Genomic DNA, 20,050 nt, shown 5'->3' on the forward strand with positions numbered 1-20,050 from the left:
TGGGGCCCGCGTGCCCAGCGCCGCCTGTGTGTAGAGAAGGTGCGGTGGGAGCTCCGGGGAAGAACTTCCTGTCCCAGGGAGGGTCAAGGTGGCTCCTTGGAGGAGGTGGTGCCTGAGCAGGGCCTGAAGAAAAATAGCAGTTAAGCTGGTGGAGCGGAGGAGCATTCCTGAAAGAGGTGTGGGGAGCCCTGAGAGAGCCCGGCTTGTTTCTGAGTGGGAACGGTTATTTGCCTGAAACAGTAAGAACCTTTGTTCTTACTGTGTACACTTTCCAGGCATTAATTCCTTAATTCCTTTAGACCTCATGCCAACCCTACAAAGTAGTTGACTGTTAATGTCATTTTCCATCTAAAGAGACTGAGACAGAGAAGGGTTAAGTGACTTGCCCAGGATAACACAGCAGAGTCAGGTTTCGAGGTCAGGCAGTCTGATTCCAGAGTTGGCATTCAACCATTCATTGAAAGGAGTTGAGAGGCTTTTTTTTTTTTTTTGAGACAGAGTCTCGCTTTGTTGCCCAGGCTAGCGTGAGTGCCGTGGCGTCAGCCTGGCTCACAGCAACCTCAAACTCCTGGGCTCAAGCAATCCTCCTGCCTCAGCCTCCCGGGTAGCTGGGACTACAGGCATGCGCCACCATGCTCGGCTGATTTTTTGTATATATATTAGTTGGCCAATTAATTTCTTTATATTTTTTTCATAGTAGAGATGGGCTCTCGCTCAGGCTGGTTTTGAACTCCTGACCTTGAGCAATCCACCCACCTCGGCCTCCCAGAGTGCTAGGATTATAAGCATGAGCCACCGCGCCCTACTGGCTTTTTTTTTTTTTTTTTTTTTTTGGACAAAGTCTCTGTTGCCCGGGCTAGAGTGTTGTGGTGTCAGCCTACTCACCGCAACTTCAAACTCCCGGGCTCAAGTGATCTTGCTGCCTCAGCCACCATGCCCGGCTAATTTTTTTCTATATTTTTAGTTGGCCATTTAATTTGTTTCTATTTTTAGTAGAGACGGGTCTCGCTCTTGCTCAGGCTGGTTTCTAACTCCTGACCTTGAGTGATCCACCCGCTTTGGCCTCCTCCCAAAGTGCTAGGATTACAGGTGTGAGCCAACCTCGCCTTGAGAGGCTTTTGATCGTGACAGTTAAGAGCTTTTGCAATCATGCTGACCTTATTAGAATCCCATCTCCTTTGTTTATGACCATATAATTTTGTAGGTTCTGTCTCTGAGCCTTACTTAAAAATGGGCTGATCCCCACCCCACAGGTTTTCCCTGAGAATGAAATGATCCACTGTCAGTCAAGTGCTCAGCACTGTACCAAATGTAGAGTGAGTGCAGTGAAGTACTGACAGTGGCTCTTCCTGACGATGATGGACAGACAGGCAGGGGCCAGGCTGAGAGGGGCCTTGCAGAGGCGCTTACCTGTATTCTGTGTGCAGGGGATGGCCATCAGTGGGGTAAGCAGGTGAGGGAGGTGAATAAATTTGCATTTTAGGAGGACCCCTTGGGTGCTCTTGTTGGCACTTGGACAGGAAGAGGCCAGAGGTAAGGCAGTTAGGAGGCTCTGTTTAGTCTGGGTGAGCAGTAATGTGGGCTTGAACCAGGGCCGTGGTGGCCAGGATGAGAGGCAGAGACTGAACCAGAGTATACGTGGAAGGGGCCTGATAGGACTTAGTGGCGATTGGGAATCAGGATGTGGGGAGTCAAGATAGGGAAGGGGAAGGTGACTTTAGGTTCTGTCTCAGGTAACTGGAAGAAGGGTCATGGCATCAGCTGTCCCAGGGGCTATAGGAGGGGCAGGATTGGGAGTAGAGCAGATTTGCAGTTCTGTTGGGGCATATTTCGTGTCTGTGCCCAGATCTTTATCGATTTTTCTTTCCCTTTTGCTTTTCCTGCATGGGTGGAAGTAGAAACTGGTAAAGGTACAAATTCTGGAGCATTGATACTGGGTGTCTTGCAGGTCCTGGCAGGAGAACATCTCTCTGAAAGAGCTCCAGAGCCGAGGCGTGTGTTTGCTGAAGCTGCAGGTGTCCAGCCAGTGCACCGGGCTGTACGGACGGCTGCTGGTCACCTTCGAGCCCAGGAGATGTGGGTCGGCGGCAGCTCTTCCCAGTAACAGCTTTACCTCTGGTGTGTGCGTGTTGTTGTGGACATAATATGTTGAAATATTGTTGGCACTCAAACTGTGACTTGTACTCTTATAACTTATAATGTGACTTGTACTCCAGATTACAGCGACCAGTTGGAGGATAAAACATTGCAGTGAAGAAGTCTTAATTAGAAATCGAATAATTTATGTGGCTTTTTGGTCATCTAGAGCAGCATTGTCCAAATGGCAGCCATTAGCCATGCATGGTCCTGGAACACTTGAAGTGTGGTTAATGTTTGCTGCAAGTGTAAAACACCTACCAGGTTTTGAAGATTATTTTGAAAACAATTTGGAATATCTCACAAGTAATTTTTTGAATACTGATTCCATGCTGAAATAATATTTTTCTTATATCGGGTTAAATAAAATATCTTGTTATTAAAAACAATTTACCTGTTTCTTTTAAATTCTTTAATATGGCTGGGTGCAGTGGCTCATGCCTGTAATGTCAGCATTTTGGGAGGCCCTGGTGGGAGGATTGCTTGAGGCCAGGAGTTTGACACCAGCCTGGGCAACATATAAAAGATGACGAAGAAAAAAAAGAACAAACAACAGCCTAGGCAACATATGAGATGCTGTCTCTACAAAAAAATTTTTAAAAAGATTAGCTGGGAATGGTAGTGCATGCCTGTAGTCCCAGTTACTTAGGAGGCTGAAGTGGGGGGATCACTTGAGCCCAGGAGTTCTTGGCTACAGTGAGCTATGATCATGCCACTGCACTCTAACCTGGACAACACAGCAAGACCCTATCTCTAAAAAAATATATTTTTTAAAAATATGGCTACTAGAAAACTTAAATTACACATGACTCTCTTTATATTTCTTTTTTTTTTTTTTTTTTTTTTTTTTTTTTTTTTTTTTTTTTTTTTTGAGACAGAGTCTCGCTTTGTTGTCCAGGCTAGAGTGAGTGCCGTGGCGTCAGCCTAGCTCACAGCAACCTCAAACTCCTGGGCTCAAGCGATCCTCCTGCCTCAGCCTCCCGAGTAGCTGGGACTACAGGCATGTGCCACCATGCCCGGCTAATTTTTTATATATATATCAGTTGGCCAATTAATTTCTTTCTATTTTTATAGTAGAGACGGGGTCTCGCTCTTGCTCAGGCTGGTTTTGAACTCCTGACCTTGAGCAATCCGCCCGCCTCGGCCTCCCAAGAGCTAGGATTACAGGCGTGAGCCACAGCGCCCGGCCTATATTTCTTTATAATGGACAGCCTTGGTCTAGACTGTTAAACATGCATAGTTCTGTATTTCTTTTTATTATTATTTTTTATTTTGTTTATCATTATTATTATTATTATTATTTATTTTTTTTTTTTTTTTTGAGACAGAGTCTCGCTTGTTGCCCAGGCTAGAGTGAGTGTCGTGGCGTCAGCCTAGCTCACAGCAACCTCAAACTCCTGGGCTCAAGCAATCCTGCTGCCTCAGCCTCCCGAGTAGCTGGGACTACAGGCATGCGCCACCATGCCCGGCTAATTTTTCTATATATATTAGTTGGCCAATTAATTTCTTTCTCTTTATAGTAGAGACGGGGTCTCACTCTTGCTCAGGCTGGTTTTGAACTCCTGACCTCGAGCAATCCGCCCGCCTCAGCCTCCCAGAGTGCTAGGATTACAGGCGTGAGCCACCGCGCCCGGCTTGTTTATTATTTTTAATTTTTATCTTTTTTTTTCTGATAGCTCAGTATGCAGAAAGCCCAAATAGTTCTGTATTTCTAAGCCTTTCTCATGCCAAGTGTGCTTTAGCTAAACTAGTGCCAGCCTGTTGGAAAGGAGGAGAGGTTAGAAGAACCTTCTTAACCATGCACCTGGGCTGCTTGTGTTAGACAACCTCAGCCCTGGAAGTCTACAGAAAATAATGCTGCCAGTGCTGTACTTTTCACTATAAAAGTCTCTCTACCTTTATTTTGGTGGTGACAGAGTTTTGTTGATTTCATGTTTTGATTTCCTAGATTTTTTTTTTTTTTTTTTTTTTGAGACAGTCTTGCTCTGTTGTCCAGGCTAGAGTGCCATTTTGTCAGCCTAGCTCACTGTAACCTCAGACTCCTGGGCTGAAGCAATCCTCCTGCCTCAGTCTCCTGAGTAGCTGGGACTATAGGCACGTGCCACCACACTCAGCTAATAATATTTTCTATTTCTAGTTGTCTGGCTATTTTTTTTTGTTGTTTTTTGGTAGAGAATGGGATCTCACTCTTGCTCAGGCTGGTCTTGAACTCCTGACCTCAAGTGATCCTCCTGCCTTGGCCGCCCATAGTGCTAGGATTACAGGCGTGACTCACCATACCTGGCCATGATTTCCTAGATTCTTTGTCAAACAATTGTTGGAAGGAATACTGGCCAGATTTGGAGATGAGATGAGGGGACTTGGGGGAAGGGCAGCAGGAGGAAACTGCTGCTTGGAGTCAGACCCGAGCAGAACTTGAATCTTACACTTTCTTGTTACGTGACCTAGAGTTAGTCACTCACCCTCCAGGGAACAACAGTGCTGTGTGGGGTGGCCATCAGGGTTAATGATCAAATGTGTATGCATTCACATTCAATCAGGAATTTGCAAAGGTAAAATTATATATTCATTTAATAATTGTCATGGAGTGAATGAACAAAGGAGATTAATGAATATTTGGTAAACAGAAAGAAGAAGTGGCATTTATGTAGAGAAGTAGCAAGCTGAAATTTTGGTGTTTTGATACAGCTATTGATCAAAGCCAGGTGAAGTGCTTATTTGTTTGTCTTCTGAGCAGTTATTAAGTCTCAGTAGCTCAGAAATATAAACCTGAAATGTGGGGTCCTATACAGGGTGGCCCATGAGAAAGCAGTTGTGGGGACGGGCTCCTTTGTCCTCAGTGCCGCAGTGGTCCCTGTGCACAGAGCCAAACCCCTGCCCTGGGACCATTATCTCGGGCGTTGTTGCCATCTACCGTTTGTCTTTATAAAATCAGGGAAGGAGATAGGGATGAGATTCAAGATGCAGATGAAACTCACTGTCTAGAAGATTTCAGACACAGAGCAAGTGGGGTGTAGACAGATACGAGCGACCCTGGCTTTTGTCTCAGTGTGGACTCTGTTTCAGCTATAACTGCCAGTGTTCCAGGTGACAAAACCCGGAGCACACTGGCATACGTAGGAAGGGAATGCTTTGGTTGTCCTGACTAGGAGGCTGGCTGCAGGACTCAGAGGAGCGTGCGGGACTCAGTTCTTCTTCGTTTCTTGGCTCTGTCCTCTGCTGGGTTGGTTTCCATCTCATACCCCTGCATCCTCTCAGGTTTCCGTCCGGGGGAGACAGTGAGGGTCTCTATGCAGATGCCCAAGCACAAGGCTCATTGCATCTTGGGGCTTTGATTTGGCCACATGCCCACCCTTGAACTAGTTGCTGTGCCAGGGGGCATGTGAAACACAGATGGGCCTAGGTGTGGGTCTGAGGAAGCCCCCAGACTCACCCGGCAGAGGGGAGACACCAAACAGTTATCAATGGCTGCAGAGAGATCCGTGTTGTATGGGTAGCAAACAGCCACTGTCCCCTTCCATACTGAAGTTCCATTTCTAACTGGAATGTTCTTCCCCAGATGTGCCTGTGGCCTTCCCTTCCTTCAGTGCCCACCTGCTTCCCTGCCATCCTCAGGCCCTTCCACAAGCTCTTTCTAAAATAGTGCCCTCGTCCCTCTCTGTCCCCTTCTTGTGCTTTATTTTTCCTTGGAGCACTGGCAGTGACATCTTATAGATCAGTGCGTTTGTTTCTCTCTCCTCCTGGTGTGAGGGCAGGGACGGGCCCTCAGGGTCACGGAGCAGACCAGTGGCCAGAGCAGGGCCTGGCACACAGTGGGCATTTTAGATATTGTATTGACTGTCATGCTTGTTTTGAATAGTTCATTGATCTCAAGTACATTTTCACAGATGATTTAGGTGTCAGTTAAAAATTTTTTTAGTATTAACTGATTTCATTTACTAAAGAAAGTAACAAAGACACAACGTCTGAAATGGGCTGGATTTCATGACATCAAAATCAATATTTGACTTTTTTCTGGGTTTTGTGTAACGGAGGTTTTGTTTTGCAGGCGATATCGTGGGCCTGTACGATGCTGCCAGCGAAGGCGGTCAGCTGGCCACCGGGATCCTGACCCGCATCACCCAGAAGTCGGCCACGGTGGCCTTTGATGAGTCCCACGATTTCCAGCTGAGCTTGGACCGAGAGCATTCCTACAGACTGTTGAAACTTGCCAATGACGTCACTTACAAGCGACTGAAAAAGTAAGTGTTTGCGGATGGAAATCATACGTAACATTTTCTTTAAACACAGCCAGCTCACTCCTGCCACTTCTCCGTTGAGCAGAGAGAGCAAGGCGTCCCCGAGTGCCCCACAGGTGAGATGGTGGCAGTGCTGGGGCAGGAGCTCGGTGCACTGAACCACTGGCTTTCGCCGAGCTGCTAATTGTGGTTTTCTCTCTTGGCAGAGCTCTGGTTGCGCTAAAGAAGTATCATTCTGGCCCCGCGTCCTTACTCATAGAGGTCCTCTTCGGCGCATCAGCCCCCAGTCCTGCTAGTGAAATAAGTAAGAACGCTGGGGTTTTCTTTTTCTTGAAATCGCTACCGAAAGTGTGGAGAACAATGTGACCTGGGCTGTTTTAGTGAGAGTTTGGGAAGTTCGACCAGAAGCTGTCTACCTTAACATCTTTGTAAAAGTTTCTGCGAATGAGGGCTGGGCACAGTGGCTCCCGCCTGTAATTCTAGCTCTCTGGGAGGCTGAGGCAGGAGGATCATTTGAGCTCAGGAGTTCGAGACCAGCTTGAGCAAGAGCGAGACCTCGCCTCTACTAAAAATAGAAAGAAAATTAGCTGGACAACTAAAAAAATATATAGAAAAAATTAGCCAGGTGCGGTGGCACATGCCTGTAGTTCAGCTACTTGGGAGGTTGAGGCAGGAGGATCGCTTGAGCCCAGGAGTTTGAGGTTGCTGTGAGCTAGGCTGACACCATGGCACTCTAGTCTGGGCAACAGAGTGAGATTCTGTCTCAAAAAAAATTTTATTTTTCTGCGAATGGCTTGCATAAACTAGACTGTCCTCCTTGTATTCAGAACTAAAGAAGTAGCTCATTCCATGGAGGTGTTTATCTTTTATTTTTATTTTTCACCATCTGTCTAACTAGATGAACCACTGAGTTTTTATTTAGTTATTTTTGAGACAAAGTCTCACTTTGTTGCCCAGGCTAGAGTGAGTGCTGTGGCATCAGCCTAGCTCACAGCAACCTCAAACTCCTGGGCTCAAGCGATCCTCCTGCCTCAGCCTCCCGAGTAGCTGGGACTACAGGCATGCACCACCATGTCCGGCTAAATTTTTCTATATATATTAGTTGGCCAATTAATTTCTTTCTATTTATAGTAGAGATGGGGGTCTCACTCTTGCTCAGGCTGGTTTCGAACTCCTGACCTTGAGAGATCCTCCTGCCTCAGCCTCCCAGAGTGCTAGGATTATAGGCGTGAGCCACTGTGCCCTGCCTTTAAATATTCATCTTCTTTTTTCATTTCCCTTTGGAAATTCTAAAAGCACTCACATTTCAATATTTTATTTTTGCCAAGCATTTACTGAGGGGCTACCGTGTGCTAGAAACTGAGTTGGAAATTTATTTACTGTGTTTTGGGGACCATGGTATGTCTTGATCATAGAGCTATTATGCAAGAAAAAGGGGACATGGATGGTGTGGAGTAGTGGAATGTGACGGGAACTTTGGATTCGATGGTCTGTCACTGGTCTCACACTCTGCCCTGATAACAGTTTTACACGTTGGCCGAAGCCTGGCAGGTCTAGAGCAGCACCCTTTCTTCTGGGCCCCTCCCCCGTTATCCCCCTCTGTGCAGCAGGCACCGTACAGTGACTGCTGTGGCCACAGAGCCGGACACAACGGTCCTCGCTCTCAAGAGCACAGAGCACAGGACCCAGGTCATTGGTCTTGGTCACGGCAGATTCAGAATAGAAATGCAGTCCTGGAATTTGTTAGTACTTTTGTGGTCACGTATTTGTCTTTGTCATTTTATGGGTACAAGAGGGACAATGTGGTAGGAACTAATATGTGCCAAGAAACACATACTTCATTTCTGTTATTCTAGAGCTGCGGTTCCTAACCCCCGGGCCACGGACTGGTACCCCAGGACTCTGCCACCCCCACCACAACACCTCCCTCCACGCTGTGGAAAAATTGTCTTCCATGTAACTTAGGAACCAGAGCTGCACAGCAGGAAGTGAGCGGCGGAGGCAGTGGCGGCGGCGGTGGGTGAGCTGGCGAAGCTTCATCTGTGTTTACCGCCGTCCCCATCGCTCACATCACCGCATAAGCTCCGCCCCCACACCCCCTGCTCTGTGCATGGAAAAATTGTCTTTCATAAAACCAGTCCCTGGTGCCACAAAGATTGGGGACCGCTGCTCTAGAATCTGAGTTGGGGCAAACTTTTTCCATAAAGGGCCAGTTGGTGAATATTTAGACTGTTTGGGCCATGCTGTAGCAGCAAGCAGCCAGAGACTGAGTGGGCCTGGCCACGTTCCAGTAAACCTTATGACAACAGGCAGCAGGCTGGACGTGGTCCAGTTTGCCGATTCTTTTGTTTTTTCTTTTGAGACAGAGTCTTGCTCTGTTTCCCTGGGTAGAGTGCAGTGGTGTCATCATAGCTCACTGCAACCTCAAACTCCTGGGCTTCAGAGATCTTCCTGCCTCAGGGTCCCGAGTAGCTGGGACCACAGGCGCATGCCACGATGCCCAGCCAATTTTTCTATTTTTTATAGAGACAGTGCCTTGCTCTTGGTCAGGCTGAGCTCAAGGATCCTCCCACTGTGGCCTCCCAGAGTGCTGGGATTACAGGCTTGAGCCACCTTGCCAGGCCATTGCTGGTTCTTGTTCTAGGAGGGGAGGAATCTTCTTGTTTTTTTTTGTTTGTTTGTTTTTTGTTTTTGAGACAGAGTCTCGCTTTGTTGCCCAGGCTAGAGTGAGTGCGGTGGCATCAGCCTAGCTCACAGCAACCTCAAACTCCTGGGCTCAAGTGATCCTCCTGCCTCAGCCTCCCAAATAGCTGGGACCACAGGCATGCGCCACCATGCCTGGCTAATTTTTTGTATATATATTAGTTGGTCAATTAATTTCTTTCTATTTATAGTAGAGAGGGGGTCTTGCTCTTGCTCAGGCTGGTTTTGAACTCTTGACCTTTAGCAATCCGCCCACCTCGGCTTCCCAGAGTGCTAGGATTACAGGCGTGAGCCACCATGCCCGGCCTAGGAGGAATCTTCTTTAGAAACAAAGCAGACCAGTTGTGAGTCGCTTGGATTGACCCTGTGGAGGTCGCATGTGTTCCTGTGTGCATCATTTATTGCCATCGGTGCACACTCTGCGGAGCAGCAGCAGGTGGCAGAGCGCTGGAGTCTAATGCTGTTGCTGCTTCCGCAGACCCGGTGGCATTCTACAACGCCTCCCTGGACGCCTCCCAGAAAGAAGCGGTTTCTTTTGCGCTGTCTCAGAAGGAACTTGCCATCATCCACGGGCCTCCTGGCACTGGGAAAACCACGACAGTGGTGGAAATAATCCTCCAAGCTGTGAAGCAAGGCTTAAAGGTGGGTGCTCCTTCCCTGTCAGAACCCCTCAGCTACTGGGGTGTCATGCTTAGCGGGGACTCAGCAAGGCCCCAGCCTCAGTTCTGGGACTGGTCGGGAACATCACTGAGCATTTGTTTGTTGAGCACTGGGCCAGGCGCTTTTTCATATCTGCCAGTCCCGTGGGACATGGGGCACACGCACGGGAACACCAGCCCGGGTTACTGAGAATGGCTGCTGGAAGCCCTCTGAGACTGCAGAGCCTTTGTTGTGCACCAGGCCACTGTCCAGGGTCTGTTGCTCAGCACAGCTGCTGTGCTTGGGGCCCTGCTGGGGCATGGAGTTGACGCCAGTGGGGTGGAGGTCATGCCAGGCATTTGCAGGGGCACGCCTGAGGCCTCCTTCCTGGACTCCTTTTTGTCTTGCGGTTGGGAGTACACAGAGACCTTCCTCTCTGCCTCTTCTGCCAGCTGCCGCTCACTTCTCGTAGCAGAACTGTAGTTCCAGAAGCAAGACTGAGCCCATTCAGAGAGATTCTTGCTGTGCGACTCTGGCAGACGATGAAACGGCTTCACTGGTGACATGTGGGTGCCCCATGACTATTTCAGGGCACACTTTAATTTTTTTAGACAGAGTCTCACTTTGTTGCCCAGGCTAGAGTGAGTGCTGTGGCGTCAGCCTAGTTCACAGCAACCTCAGACTCCTGGGCTCAAGCAATCCTCCTGCCTCAGCCTCCCGAGTAGCTGGGACCACAGGCATGCACCACCATGCCCGGCCTATTTTTTCTATATATATTAGTTGGCCAATTAATTTCTCTCTATTTATAGTAGAGACGGGGTCTCGCTCTTGCTCAGGCTGGTTTCGAACTCCTGACCTCGAGCAATCCGCCCGTCCCGGCCTCCCAGAGTGCTAGGATTACAGGCACGAGCTACCGCGCCCGGCCCACACTTTAATTTTTGAGTCTTCTCTTCCAGTTGCAAGTCACTTAACATGCTTTGGTGCTTTGGCGACTAACACATTTTGAAGATTATCCATTTGTAGGTTCCAGCTACACAGAGGTGGGATCAGTTTGCAGTAACGTGTCCTTTAGGCTGTCCTCATCCGTGTTAAAGCTGCACGCTCACACTGTAGCATGTGCAGCAATCAGCCTTGCCCTCTTTACCTTTGAGGCTTCCTGTTGTTTTAATGTCAACTCAAGTGGTTTGATCAGGAAAGAAACGACCAGACCCTCACTTGCGCTCGGCGCTCGCAGGTTCTGTGCTGCGCCCCCTCCAACGTCGCGGTGGACAATCTGGTGGAGCGTCTGGCTCGGTGTAAGCAACGGATTCTGCGCCTCGGCCACCCCTCCCGGATCCTGGAATCCATCCAGCAGCACTCCCTAGATGCCATCTTAGCGCGGAGTGACAATGCCCAGATTGTCGCAGATATCAGAAAGGACATCGATCAGGTCTTTGTATGTGTCTCAGGCAGCGTCCACTTGGCGTGTAGTTTCTGATCTGCAGCCTTTTTAAGGGGTGAACTGTATCTGTCTGTCTGCATTCCTCCTGCTCTTCTCTTGCCTCTATTGAGCAACTTAAAAAATTGGACTGCCCTTTTAGATAGAGAACTGTGCTCAGCCTTGAATAGAGACTCCACCATCTTCAAGGTACCTGATAGGTACATGAGGAGCTGTCTTTTTATTTATTTATTTAGAGACAGAGTCTCACTCTGCTGCCCAGGCTAGAGTGCCATGGGGTCAGCCTAGCTCACAGCAATCTCAAACTCCTGGGCTCAAGCAATCCTACTGCCTCAGCCTTCAGAGTAGCTGGGACTACAGGCATGTGCCACCATGCCCGGCTAATTTTTTCTATATATATTACTTGGCCAATTAATTTCTTTCTAGTTATAGTAGAGATGGGGTCTCGCTATTGCTCAGACTGGTTTCGAACTCCTGGCCTCGAGCAATCTGCCCACCTAGGCCTCCCAGAGTGCTAGGATTACAGGCATGAGCCACCGCGCCTGGCCGCTTTCCTTTTCTTATTCCTGGTTAAATCAGTGTCTCTCGGGATTTTCTTTCTCTGTAAATTAGGCAAAATAAAACACCTCCATCCCCCCTGTCAAAACTCCCTCCTCCAAACCAGACATCACAAGTGAGGAAGGGGTTATGTCTTTTTGGGGTAGCAAAGTGAATTGGGATTTAGGTAAGCATTTTATGGGTTGAAAAGAATTTTTTTTTTTTTTAAGGCCAGTCCAGTGCGGTAGCAAGAAGGGGGAAAGAGAAGAACAGGGAGTTCGATCTGTGAACAATCAAGTGGGGTAATTCACTACCTTCAGACCAGCCGAAAAAATTCTTTAATCTTTTGAAAATGTGGAATAGACATGAAGCTCAGCCTCTCCATTTATGAGCACCCACAACCCAGATCCTGAGATGGGCAGGAGCTTTTTCTTCCCCAAGAGCACGCCCGATGACTCTGCCCGGGGAAGGCTGGTCCAGTTTGTGGCGTCATCTGAGTCTGCAGTTGAAACACGGCCTGCTCCCGGGACTGGGAGCGTCCCCTTTCTGCCGCACCCCGTGTGGGGGACAGCGACTTTAGGGCAAGTTAGGACGTAGTGCTTGGTCACCCGTGTGTATCTGCGGCTCCTTCCAGACAGATTTTTTTTTTTTACTTTTTACTGCTTTTTAAGGAGCTCATTGAACTGGACCAACTGATTGTAAATAGAAATACTACATAGAGTTAAAGAAGGGCAAAGTCATGTCGAGAATAATTGCATTTTCTTTGCTCCCCTTTGCAGGCGAAAAACAAAAAGACCCAGGATAAGAGAGAGAAAAGTAATTTTCGAAATGAAATTAAGCTGTTGAGGAAAGAACTGAAGGTGAGGGAGGAAGCAGCCACGCTGGAAAGCCTCACGTCGGCGCGGGTGGTCCTCGCCACAAACACGGGTGAGCGAGGCGCCCCCATCCTGCCCGAGTGGCCTCAAAGGACGGGTTCGGGGTGCTCCCTCTTGTTCAGTTTTCTGGAGGGGCTCATGTAGGATTGCCATTATTTCTTCCTTAAATGTTGGATAGAGTTTAGCGGTGAAGCTGGACCTGGAATTTTTTCTTTTTAGAGAGATTTTTAACTGCAAATTCAGTTTCTTTGATAGATACAGGGCTATTCAGGTTGTCTCTTCTTTTTCTATTTTTTTTTTTTTTAAAAAAAATTCTGTCCCCCAGGCTAGAGTGCAGCATGACCTTGAATTCCTAGGCTCAACTGATCCTCCTGTCTCAGCCTCCTGAGTAGCTGAGACTACAGGTGTGCACCACCATGCCTGGCTAATTTTTTATTTTTTTTGTAGAGATGGGGGTCTCACTGTATTGCCTAGTCTGGTCTTGAACTCCTCAAGCAGTCCTGCTTCGACCTCTCAAAGTGCTGGGTTTTGTTTTTTTTTAACTTTTTTTTTAAATTTATTTCAGCATATTATGGGGGTACAGATTTTAAGGTTTCAATAAATGCCCATTACCCCCCTCCCCCCACAAGTCTGAGTTTCCAGCATGACCATACTCCAGATGGTGCACATCTCACTCTTTATGTATGTATATACCCGCCCCCTCCCCCTCCCCCATGCCCAATACCCTATTACTGTAGTACCTATGTGTCCAGTTAATACCAGTTAACTGCTCAGTTAATACCAGTTTGCTGGTGAGTATATGTGGTGCTTGTTTTTCCATTCTTGGGATACTTCACTTAGTAGTATGGGTTCCAGCTCTAACCAGGAAAATATAAGATGTGCTATATCACCATTGTTTCTTAGAGCTGAATAGTACTCCATGGTATACATATACCACATTTTATTAATCCATTCTTGGATTGATGGGCACTTGGGCTGTTTCCACAGCCTTGCAATTATGAATTGTGCTGTTATAAACATTCAAGTGCAGGTGTCTTTTTTGTAGAGTGTCATTGGATCTTTTAGGTAGATGCCCAGCAATGGGATTGCTGGATCAAATGGTAGATTCACTTGTATCGCTTTAAGATATCTCCATATTGCTTTCCACAGAGGCTGAACTAGTTTGCAGTCCCACCAGCAGTGTAGGAGTGTTCCTCTCTCTCCGCAACCACGCCAGCATTTATTGTTTGGAGACTTTTTGATAAAGGCCATTCTCACTGGAGTTAAGTGATATCTCATTGTGGTTTTGATTTGCATTTCCCTGATGATTAGAGATGTTGAGCATTTTTTCATATGTTTGTTGGCCATTCTTCTGTCTTCTTTAGAAGAGTTTCTGTTCAAGTCCTTTGCCCACTTTTTAATAGGGTTATTTGATTTTTTCTTGCTGATTTTCTAAGTATATTCTAGTTATCAGCCCCTTATCGGATGCGTAGTATGCAAAAATTTTCTCCCATTCTGTAGGATGTCTGTTTACTTTCATGAGTATTTCTTTGGCTGTGCAGAAGCTTTTTAGTTTGATCATGTCCCATTTATTTATTTTTGTTGCTGCTGTGATTGCCTTTGGGGACTTATTCATAAACTCTTTGCCTAGGCCGATGTCTAGGAGAGTGTTTCCAACATTTTCCTCTAGAATTCTAATATGTTATCCAGCGTGAGTTGGTTTTTGTGAGAGGTGAAAGGTGTGGGTCCTGCTTTAGCCTTCTACAAGTGGCTATCCAGTTTTCCCAGTACCATTTATTGAAAAGGGATTCTTTTCCCCAGCATATATTTTTGTCTGCTTTGTCAAAGATTAGGTGGCTATATGAGGATGGTTTTATATCAGGATTCTCAGATCTGTTCCACTGGTCAATATTTCTATTTTTGTGCCAATACCAGATTGATTTAATTACTACAGCTTTGTAGTATAGTTTGATATCTGGCATATTAATGCCTTCCATTTTGTTTTTGTTGCCTAGAATTGCTTTTGATATTCAGGGTCTTTTTTGGTTCCATACGAAGCATAAAATTATGCTGATGGGATTTTAATAGGTATTGTGTTGAATTTGTAGATCAGTTTGGGTAGTATAGACATTTTAATGATGTTGAGTCTGCCGATCCACGAGCATAATATGGATTTCCATCTGTTTACATCCTCTGCTATTTCCTTCCTCAGTGTTTCATAGTTCTCCCTGTAGAGGTCTTTTACGTCCTTGGTTAAGTATATTCCTAGGTACTTTAATTTCTTTGTTGCTATTGTGAAGGGAATTGAGTCTTTGATTTGGTTCTCAATTAGATTGCTGTTGGCGTATATGAATGCCTCTGATTTCTGTGTATTGCTTTTGTATCCTGAGACTTTACTAAATTCATTTATCAGTTCCAGGAGTTTCTTGGTTGAATCTTTGGGGTTTTCTAGATATAGTATCATATCATCAGCAAACAGTGAAAGTTTGATCTCTTCTGCCCCTATTTGGATACCTTTAATTCCATTTTCCTGTCTGATTGCTGTAGCCAGGACTTCCAAACGTGCTGGGTTTGTAGGTGTGAGCCACCATGCCCAACCATGGCCCAGGTAGTCTCTTTTTGAATGAACTTGTATCTTTCAAGAAATTTGTCCATTTAATCTAAATTGTCAAATTTAGAGGCATAAAGTTGTTCATAATATTCCCATATTCTTTTAATATCTACAACATCTGTGATGATATTATTCTCTTATTCCTGATACCAGTTTGTATATTCTCTTTTTTTCTGACCTGGCTAGAGGTTTTTCTGATCTTCCTAAAGAACCAACTTTTGATTTTTCTCTGTTGTTTTTCTGTTTGCTATTTCGTTGATTTTTTTTTTTTTTTTGAGACAGAGTCTCACTCTCTTGCCTGGGCTGGAGTGCTGTGGTGTCAGCCTAGCTCACAGCAACCTCAAACTCCTGGGCTCAAGCAATTTTCTTGCCTCAGCCTCCCGAGTAGCTGAGACTACAGGTACACTATGCCCGGCTAATTTTTTCTATTTTTAGTAGTTTTGGCTAATTTCTTTCTATTTATAGTAGAGACAGGGTCTCGCTCTTACTCAGGCTAGTCTCAAACTCCTGAGCTCAAGCAATCCTCCTGCCTCAGCCTCCCAGAGTGCTAGGATTACAGGCGTGAGCCACTGTGCCTGGCCCTTCACGTTGATATTGTTTCCTCTTTTGTTTATCTGGGTTGAATTTGCTCTTCTTTTTCTAGTTTCTTAAGGCTGAAGCTAAGATCATTGATTCGAGACCTTTCTTCTTTTCTGATATAAGCATTTCGCTCTACAAATGTCTTCCCCACAAATTCTGATGTGTTGTATTTTCATTCATTTCAAAATTTATCTCATTTGCCTTTTGGTTTTTTAGAAGTGTGCTATATTGTTTCCAATGGTTGGGGATTTTCTAGACATCCTTCTATTGTTTTTGTTCTTTCTTTCCTTTTCTTTAAAAAAAGATGAGGTCTGATTGTGTGGCCCAGGCTGGACTCAAACTCCTGGGCTCGATGATCTGTCACCTCAGCCTTCCGAGGAGCTGGGAGTATAGGCGTGGTCACAGATTTCTGTCGTTGATTTCTAATTTCATTCTGTGTAGTCAGAAGACTTGGCTCCTTTCACTGAGACTCATTTTATGATCCAGAATCTGGTCTCTCTTTGTGAATGTTCCATGTACACTTGAATAGAATGAGTGTTCTGATTTTGTTGGGGTGCTCTGTAAATAATGAGATCATGATGGTTGGTAGTGTTGTTCAAGTCTACTGTATCCTTCCTGATTGTCTACTTGTTATATCACTTTTTGAGAGAGGGGTGTTGAAATCTCTGAATATAATTATACCTGTCTGTTTCTCCTTGCTATCAGTTACTGCTTCATGTCTTTGGAAGTTCTTTATTTAGGGGAATGTCAGGCTATGCTTTCTTGATTAATTAACCAATTTGTCATTATGAAATAACCTTCTTTATCCCTGGCAATGGTATTTTTTTTTGAAATCTACTTTGATTTTTTTTTTTTTGAGACAGAGTCTCGCTTTCTTGCCCGGGCTAGAGTGAGTGCCGTGGCGTCAGCCTGGCTCACAACAACCTCAAACTCCTGGGCTCAAGCAGTTCTTCTGCCTCAGCCTCCTGAGTAGCTGGGACTACAGGCATGTGACACCATGCCCGGATAATTTTTTTCTATATATATTAGTTGGCCAATTAATTTCTCTCTATTTATAGTAGAGACGGGGGTCTCGCTCTTGCTTAGGCTGGTGTCGAACTCCTGACCTCGAGTAATCTGCCCACCTCGGCCTCCCAGAGTGCTAGGATTACAGGCGTGAGCCACTGCACCCAGCCTACTTTGATATTAAAGTAACTGTTCCATGGCTGGACGCAGCGGCTCACGCCTATAATCCTAGCACTCTGGGAGGCTGAGGTGGGCAGATTGCTCGAGGTCAGGAGTTCGACACCAGCCTGAGCAAGAGTGAGACCCTGTCTCTACTATAAATAGAGAGAAATTAATTGGCCAACTAATATATATAGAAAAAATTAGCCGGGCATGGTGGTGCATGCCTGTAGTCCCAGCTACTCGGGAGGCTAAGGCAGGAGGATTGCTTGAGCCCAGGAGTTTGAGGTTGCTGTGAGCCAGGCTGACGCCATGGCACTCACTCTAGCCCAAGCAACAAAGTAACACTCTGTCTCAAAAAAAAAAAAAAAAAAGTAACCGTTCCAGCTTTCTTTCTTTTTTTATTGTGATAAAAACCATAAACATAATCCCCAGCCATCTATAGAAAGAATAAAGATAAAATTTACTATCTTAACCTTTTTTTTTCTTTTTTGAGACAAGGTCTCACTCTGTCACCTGGGCTAGAGTGCCATGGCATCATCATAACTCATAGCAACCATAAATTCCTGGGCTCAAGCAATCCTCTTGCTTCAGCCTCCCAAGTAGCTGGGACTATAGGTGCATACCACTATGCCCGGCTAATTTTTCTGTTTTTTTTTTTTTTTTTGTAGAGATGAGGGTCTTGCTTGTGCTATCTGCACTGTGAAGTCACACGCGTGATCTAAATGCATCTCTTAGTTATCTAAAGCCCAGTCCAAGTTCTTTCACCCGTGTGGGTGCTTTTCTTAGCCATCTCTGAGAAGTTAGCCTCGAGAAATTTCTCAAGATACATATCTTCATCATAGCATAATACATACATCTTTAGCATAATTCACTCAGGCGGGATGCAGAAAGGGTGGGAGCTGACATTCACAGCATGTGTTAAAATCTGCCTTCCTGTGCCAGGCGCTTTACACGCGTCACCATTCAGGTGTCGCCATAACACGCGTGTGAGATGCGGGTGTGGCTGTGTCTGTGGACGGGTAAGCGGGCCGGGGCCCCAGGCTGTCTGGGGCTGGCGGGGACCCGGGTCTCACTCACAGCCCAGCTCCCCCCGCTGCGCCGCCCCGTGTTCCGGGAAGGAGAAGTCGGCGCTGCGGTTTGTGCTGTCAAGTACGTGGAAGTTTGTTCTCGGTGAACGTTCGGCACTTAATTGTTCTGTGTGTCCAAGGAAGAAACCTCAGAGGAGAATCAATTAAATTCTACTTTGAGAAAATGATGGAGATATGATCTTTAGAACTGAGACAGATTCCTGGGCTTGTGGTCACAGACCCAAGGAGGCGGTGAGTTTTGGTGGTTGAAGGTCAGGTAGCCCGTGGCCAGCGGACACCCCACCTTGCACTTAAATACAGATGGGTTGGAACCGTGAGTTTTCTAATGTTCTTCCCAAGTTTTTATTCCAAGAGGTCATTTATCCCACACAATTTTCACCCGAGACCCGATGATGACGTGAGTTGTGTCTCCCGGTGTGACTGCCGTCGTTAAGGCGCAGCCAGCGCCTCTGTAAAAACTCTCTGCTCCCTGTCCGACCAGGTGCTTCTTCCGACGGCCCTCTGAAGTTGCTGCCCGAGGGCTACTTCGACGTGGTGGTCGTGGACGAGTGCGCCCAGGCCCTGGAGGCCAGCTGCTGGATCCCGCTGCTGCAGGCCAGAAAGTGCATCCTGGCCGGAGATCACCGGCAGCTGCCGCCCACCACCGTCTCGCACAAGTAAGGGCCCCGCGCTGGAGGTGCCGTCCTCCGCCCCTCACCTGCCACCCCTTTCTGCCATCCTTCCAGGTCCAGCAGAAGTCCTGGGCTCACCCAGAAGCTTGGCTGTGCCTCCTTGGCGTGTTTCCCAGCTACAGCCCCCAGCCCATTTTACTGCGCTTACTCGTGCAGACTCTGATCTGTCGGGTCGGGTGCTCCTTGCAGCGGGGGGTTGTATCACCTTCCTCTTCACGTCCCCAGAGCCAGGTGCAGTGCCTGGCACTTTTCCAGGGCTCAGTCGGTCCTGTTGAGTTGAATGTCCCCCAATGAGCCAGGCCGGTTTGCTGGTGCAATGCAGTGAGCACCACTCCATGGGCTGCGCTAACGGCCTGTGGGTGGATCAGCTCACAGCCTGACATGGACCCTTTAGTCGTCAGTCTGCAGGCCTGTCCCCAGATGGGGGATGCTGGGCAGAGATGTGGCGTGCTGTGGCACTGCGGCCTAGCACAGGCCATCCTGGAGGGAAGAAGTGCGGCCACCCACCCCTCTCTCACCACTTTCCCACACTGTCCCTTACTCGCCACTCCGGCCCCACAGGCCTCACGCCCCTCCGCCTGGACCAGATGCTCCAACAAGCCCCTCAGATGGCCCCTCTACGTGGTCTCTCCTGACCGCCCCGTCTAGGCGGGATCCCTGTCACCTCGAGCCCCTTACTGTGGTTCACTTTGTTCCCTGGCAGTGTCGTGTGTTCATCTGCTCGTCTGCTCTTCCCACTAGAAAGTTCCACAGGCCTGCGAGCAGGCCCGGCACACAGGCTGTCTGTGAACGAGTCCATGGTCCATACCCAGAATGGCATCCATGGGTGAAACTCTAGGATGCCGGCATTGAGGCCCCCTGTGCTTAGACATTACTTTCTTCCGATTTCTCTGGCTGTTTGAAAGTCTGCGTCACTGTGGGTGTGCAGACACCATGATCAAACCTGAAACTCTTGTTGTTTTCTGAGGACCAGGAAAAGGGGTGTGCAAGGAAGTCGGTCAGATGGGACTCATGAAAGGGAGCAGGCGGCCTAGGAGTCGGGGATATGTAGCCCAGGATGCCTGGGAGAAAGACAGCCTCAAAAGTAGTCCTTCACAGTGAGGATTTGGGAGGGAGATGTCCGTGGGAGGGATAGAGGAGAGTGCTGGGAAAATGCCTTTTGGAAGATCGTCCTGGCGGGAGAAGCGTAGGAATCCGGAGTGGAACCTCCCCAGGAGAGGGAAGGGGCTCGCTGGGTTGTTTGTCCATTTGGCTTGTTCCAGGGAGAGGTTCTGAAGGTGTCCTTACGACAGGGCTTTGTCCTCCAGAAAGCCTTTGTGTGGAGCAAGTGCGGATCTCTGCCCTTGGGGGCCCCTTGTGTCCCTGGAGAAAGTAGGCTGGTTTGGGGGG

The 20,050-nt window shown here is 47.4% G+C and overlaps 1 protein-coding gene across 3 annotated transcripts in view; it reads left to right on the forward strand.

The window, feature by feature from the left end:
- IGHMBP2 (immunoglobulin mu DNA binding protein 2) overlaps window positions 1-20,050 on the forward strand; it is a 30,289-nt gene that overhangs the window by 585 nt on the left and 9,654 nt on the right. The window contains exons 2-8 of one of the 3 annotated variants that reach the window (XM_012757562.3): window positions 1,949-2,118; window positions 6,185-6,377; window positions 6,581-6,678; window positions 9,556-9,719; window positions 10,951-11,151; window positions 12,471-12,618; window positions 18,472-18,646. In XM_012757562.3, the coding sequence (XP_012613016.2) occupies window positions 1,949-2,118; window positions 6,185-6,377; window positions 6,581-6,678; window positions 9,556-9,719; window positions 10,951-11,151; window positions 12,471-12,618; window positions 18,472-18,646 (1,149 nt within the window). The remainder of the gene's footprint in view (window positions 1-1,948; window positions 2,119-6,184; window positions 6,378-6,580; window positions 6,679-9,555; window positions 9,720-10,950; window positions 11,152-12,470; window positions 12,619-18,471; window positions 18,647-20,050) is intronic. The other 2 variants (XM_076001714.1, XM_012757561.3) reach the window with 2 other exon arrangements.

The sequence above is a fragment of the Microcebus murinus genome, chromosome 4, assembly GCF_040939455.1.
Source record: "Microcebus murinus isolate Inina chromosome 4, M.murinus_Inina_mat1.0, whole genome shotgun sequence".
NCBI lineage: Eukaryota > Metazoa > Chordata > Mammalia > Primates > Cheirogaleidae > Microcebus > Microcebus murinus.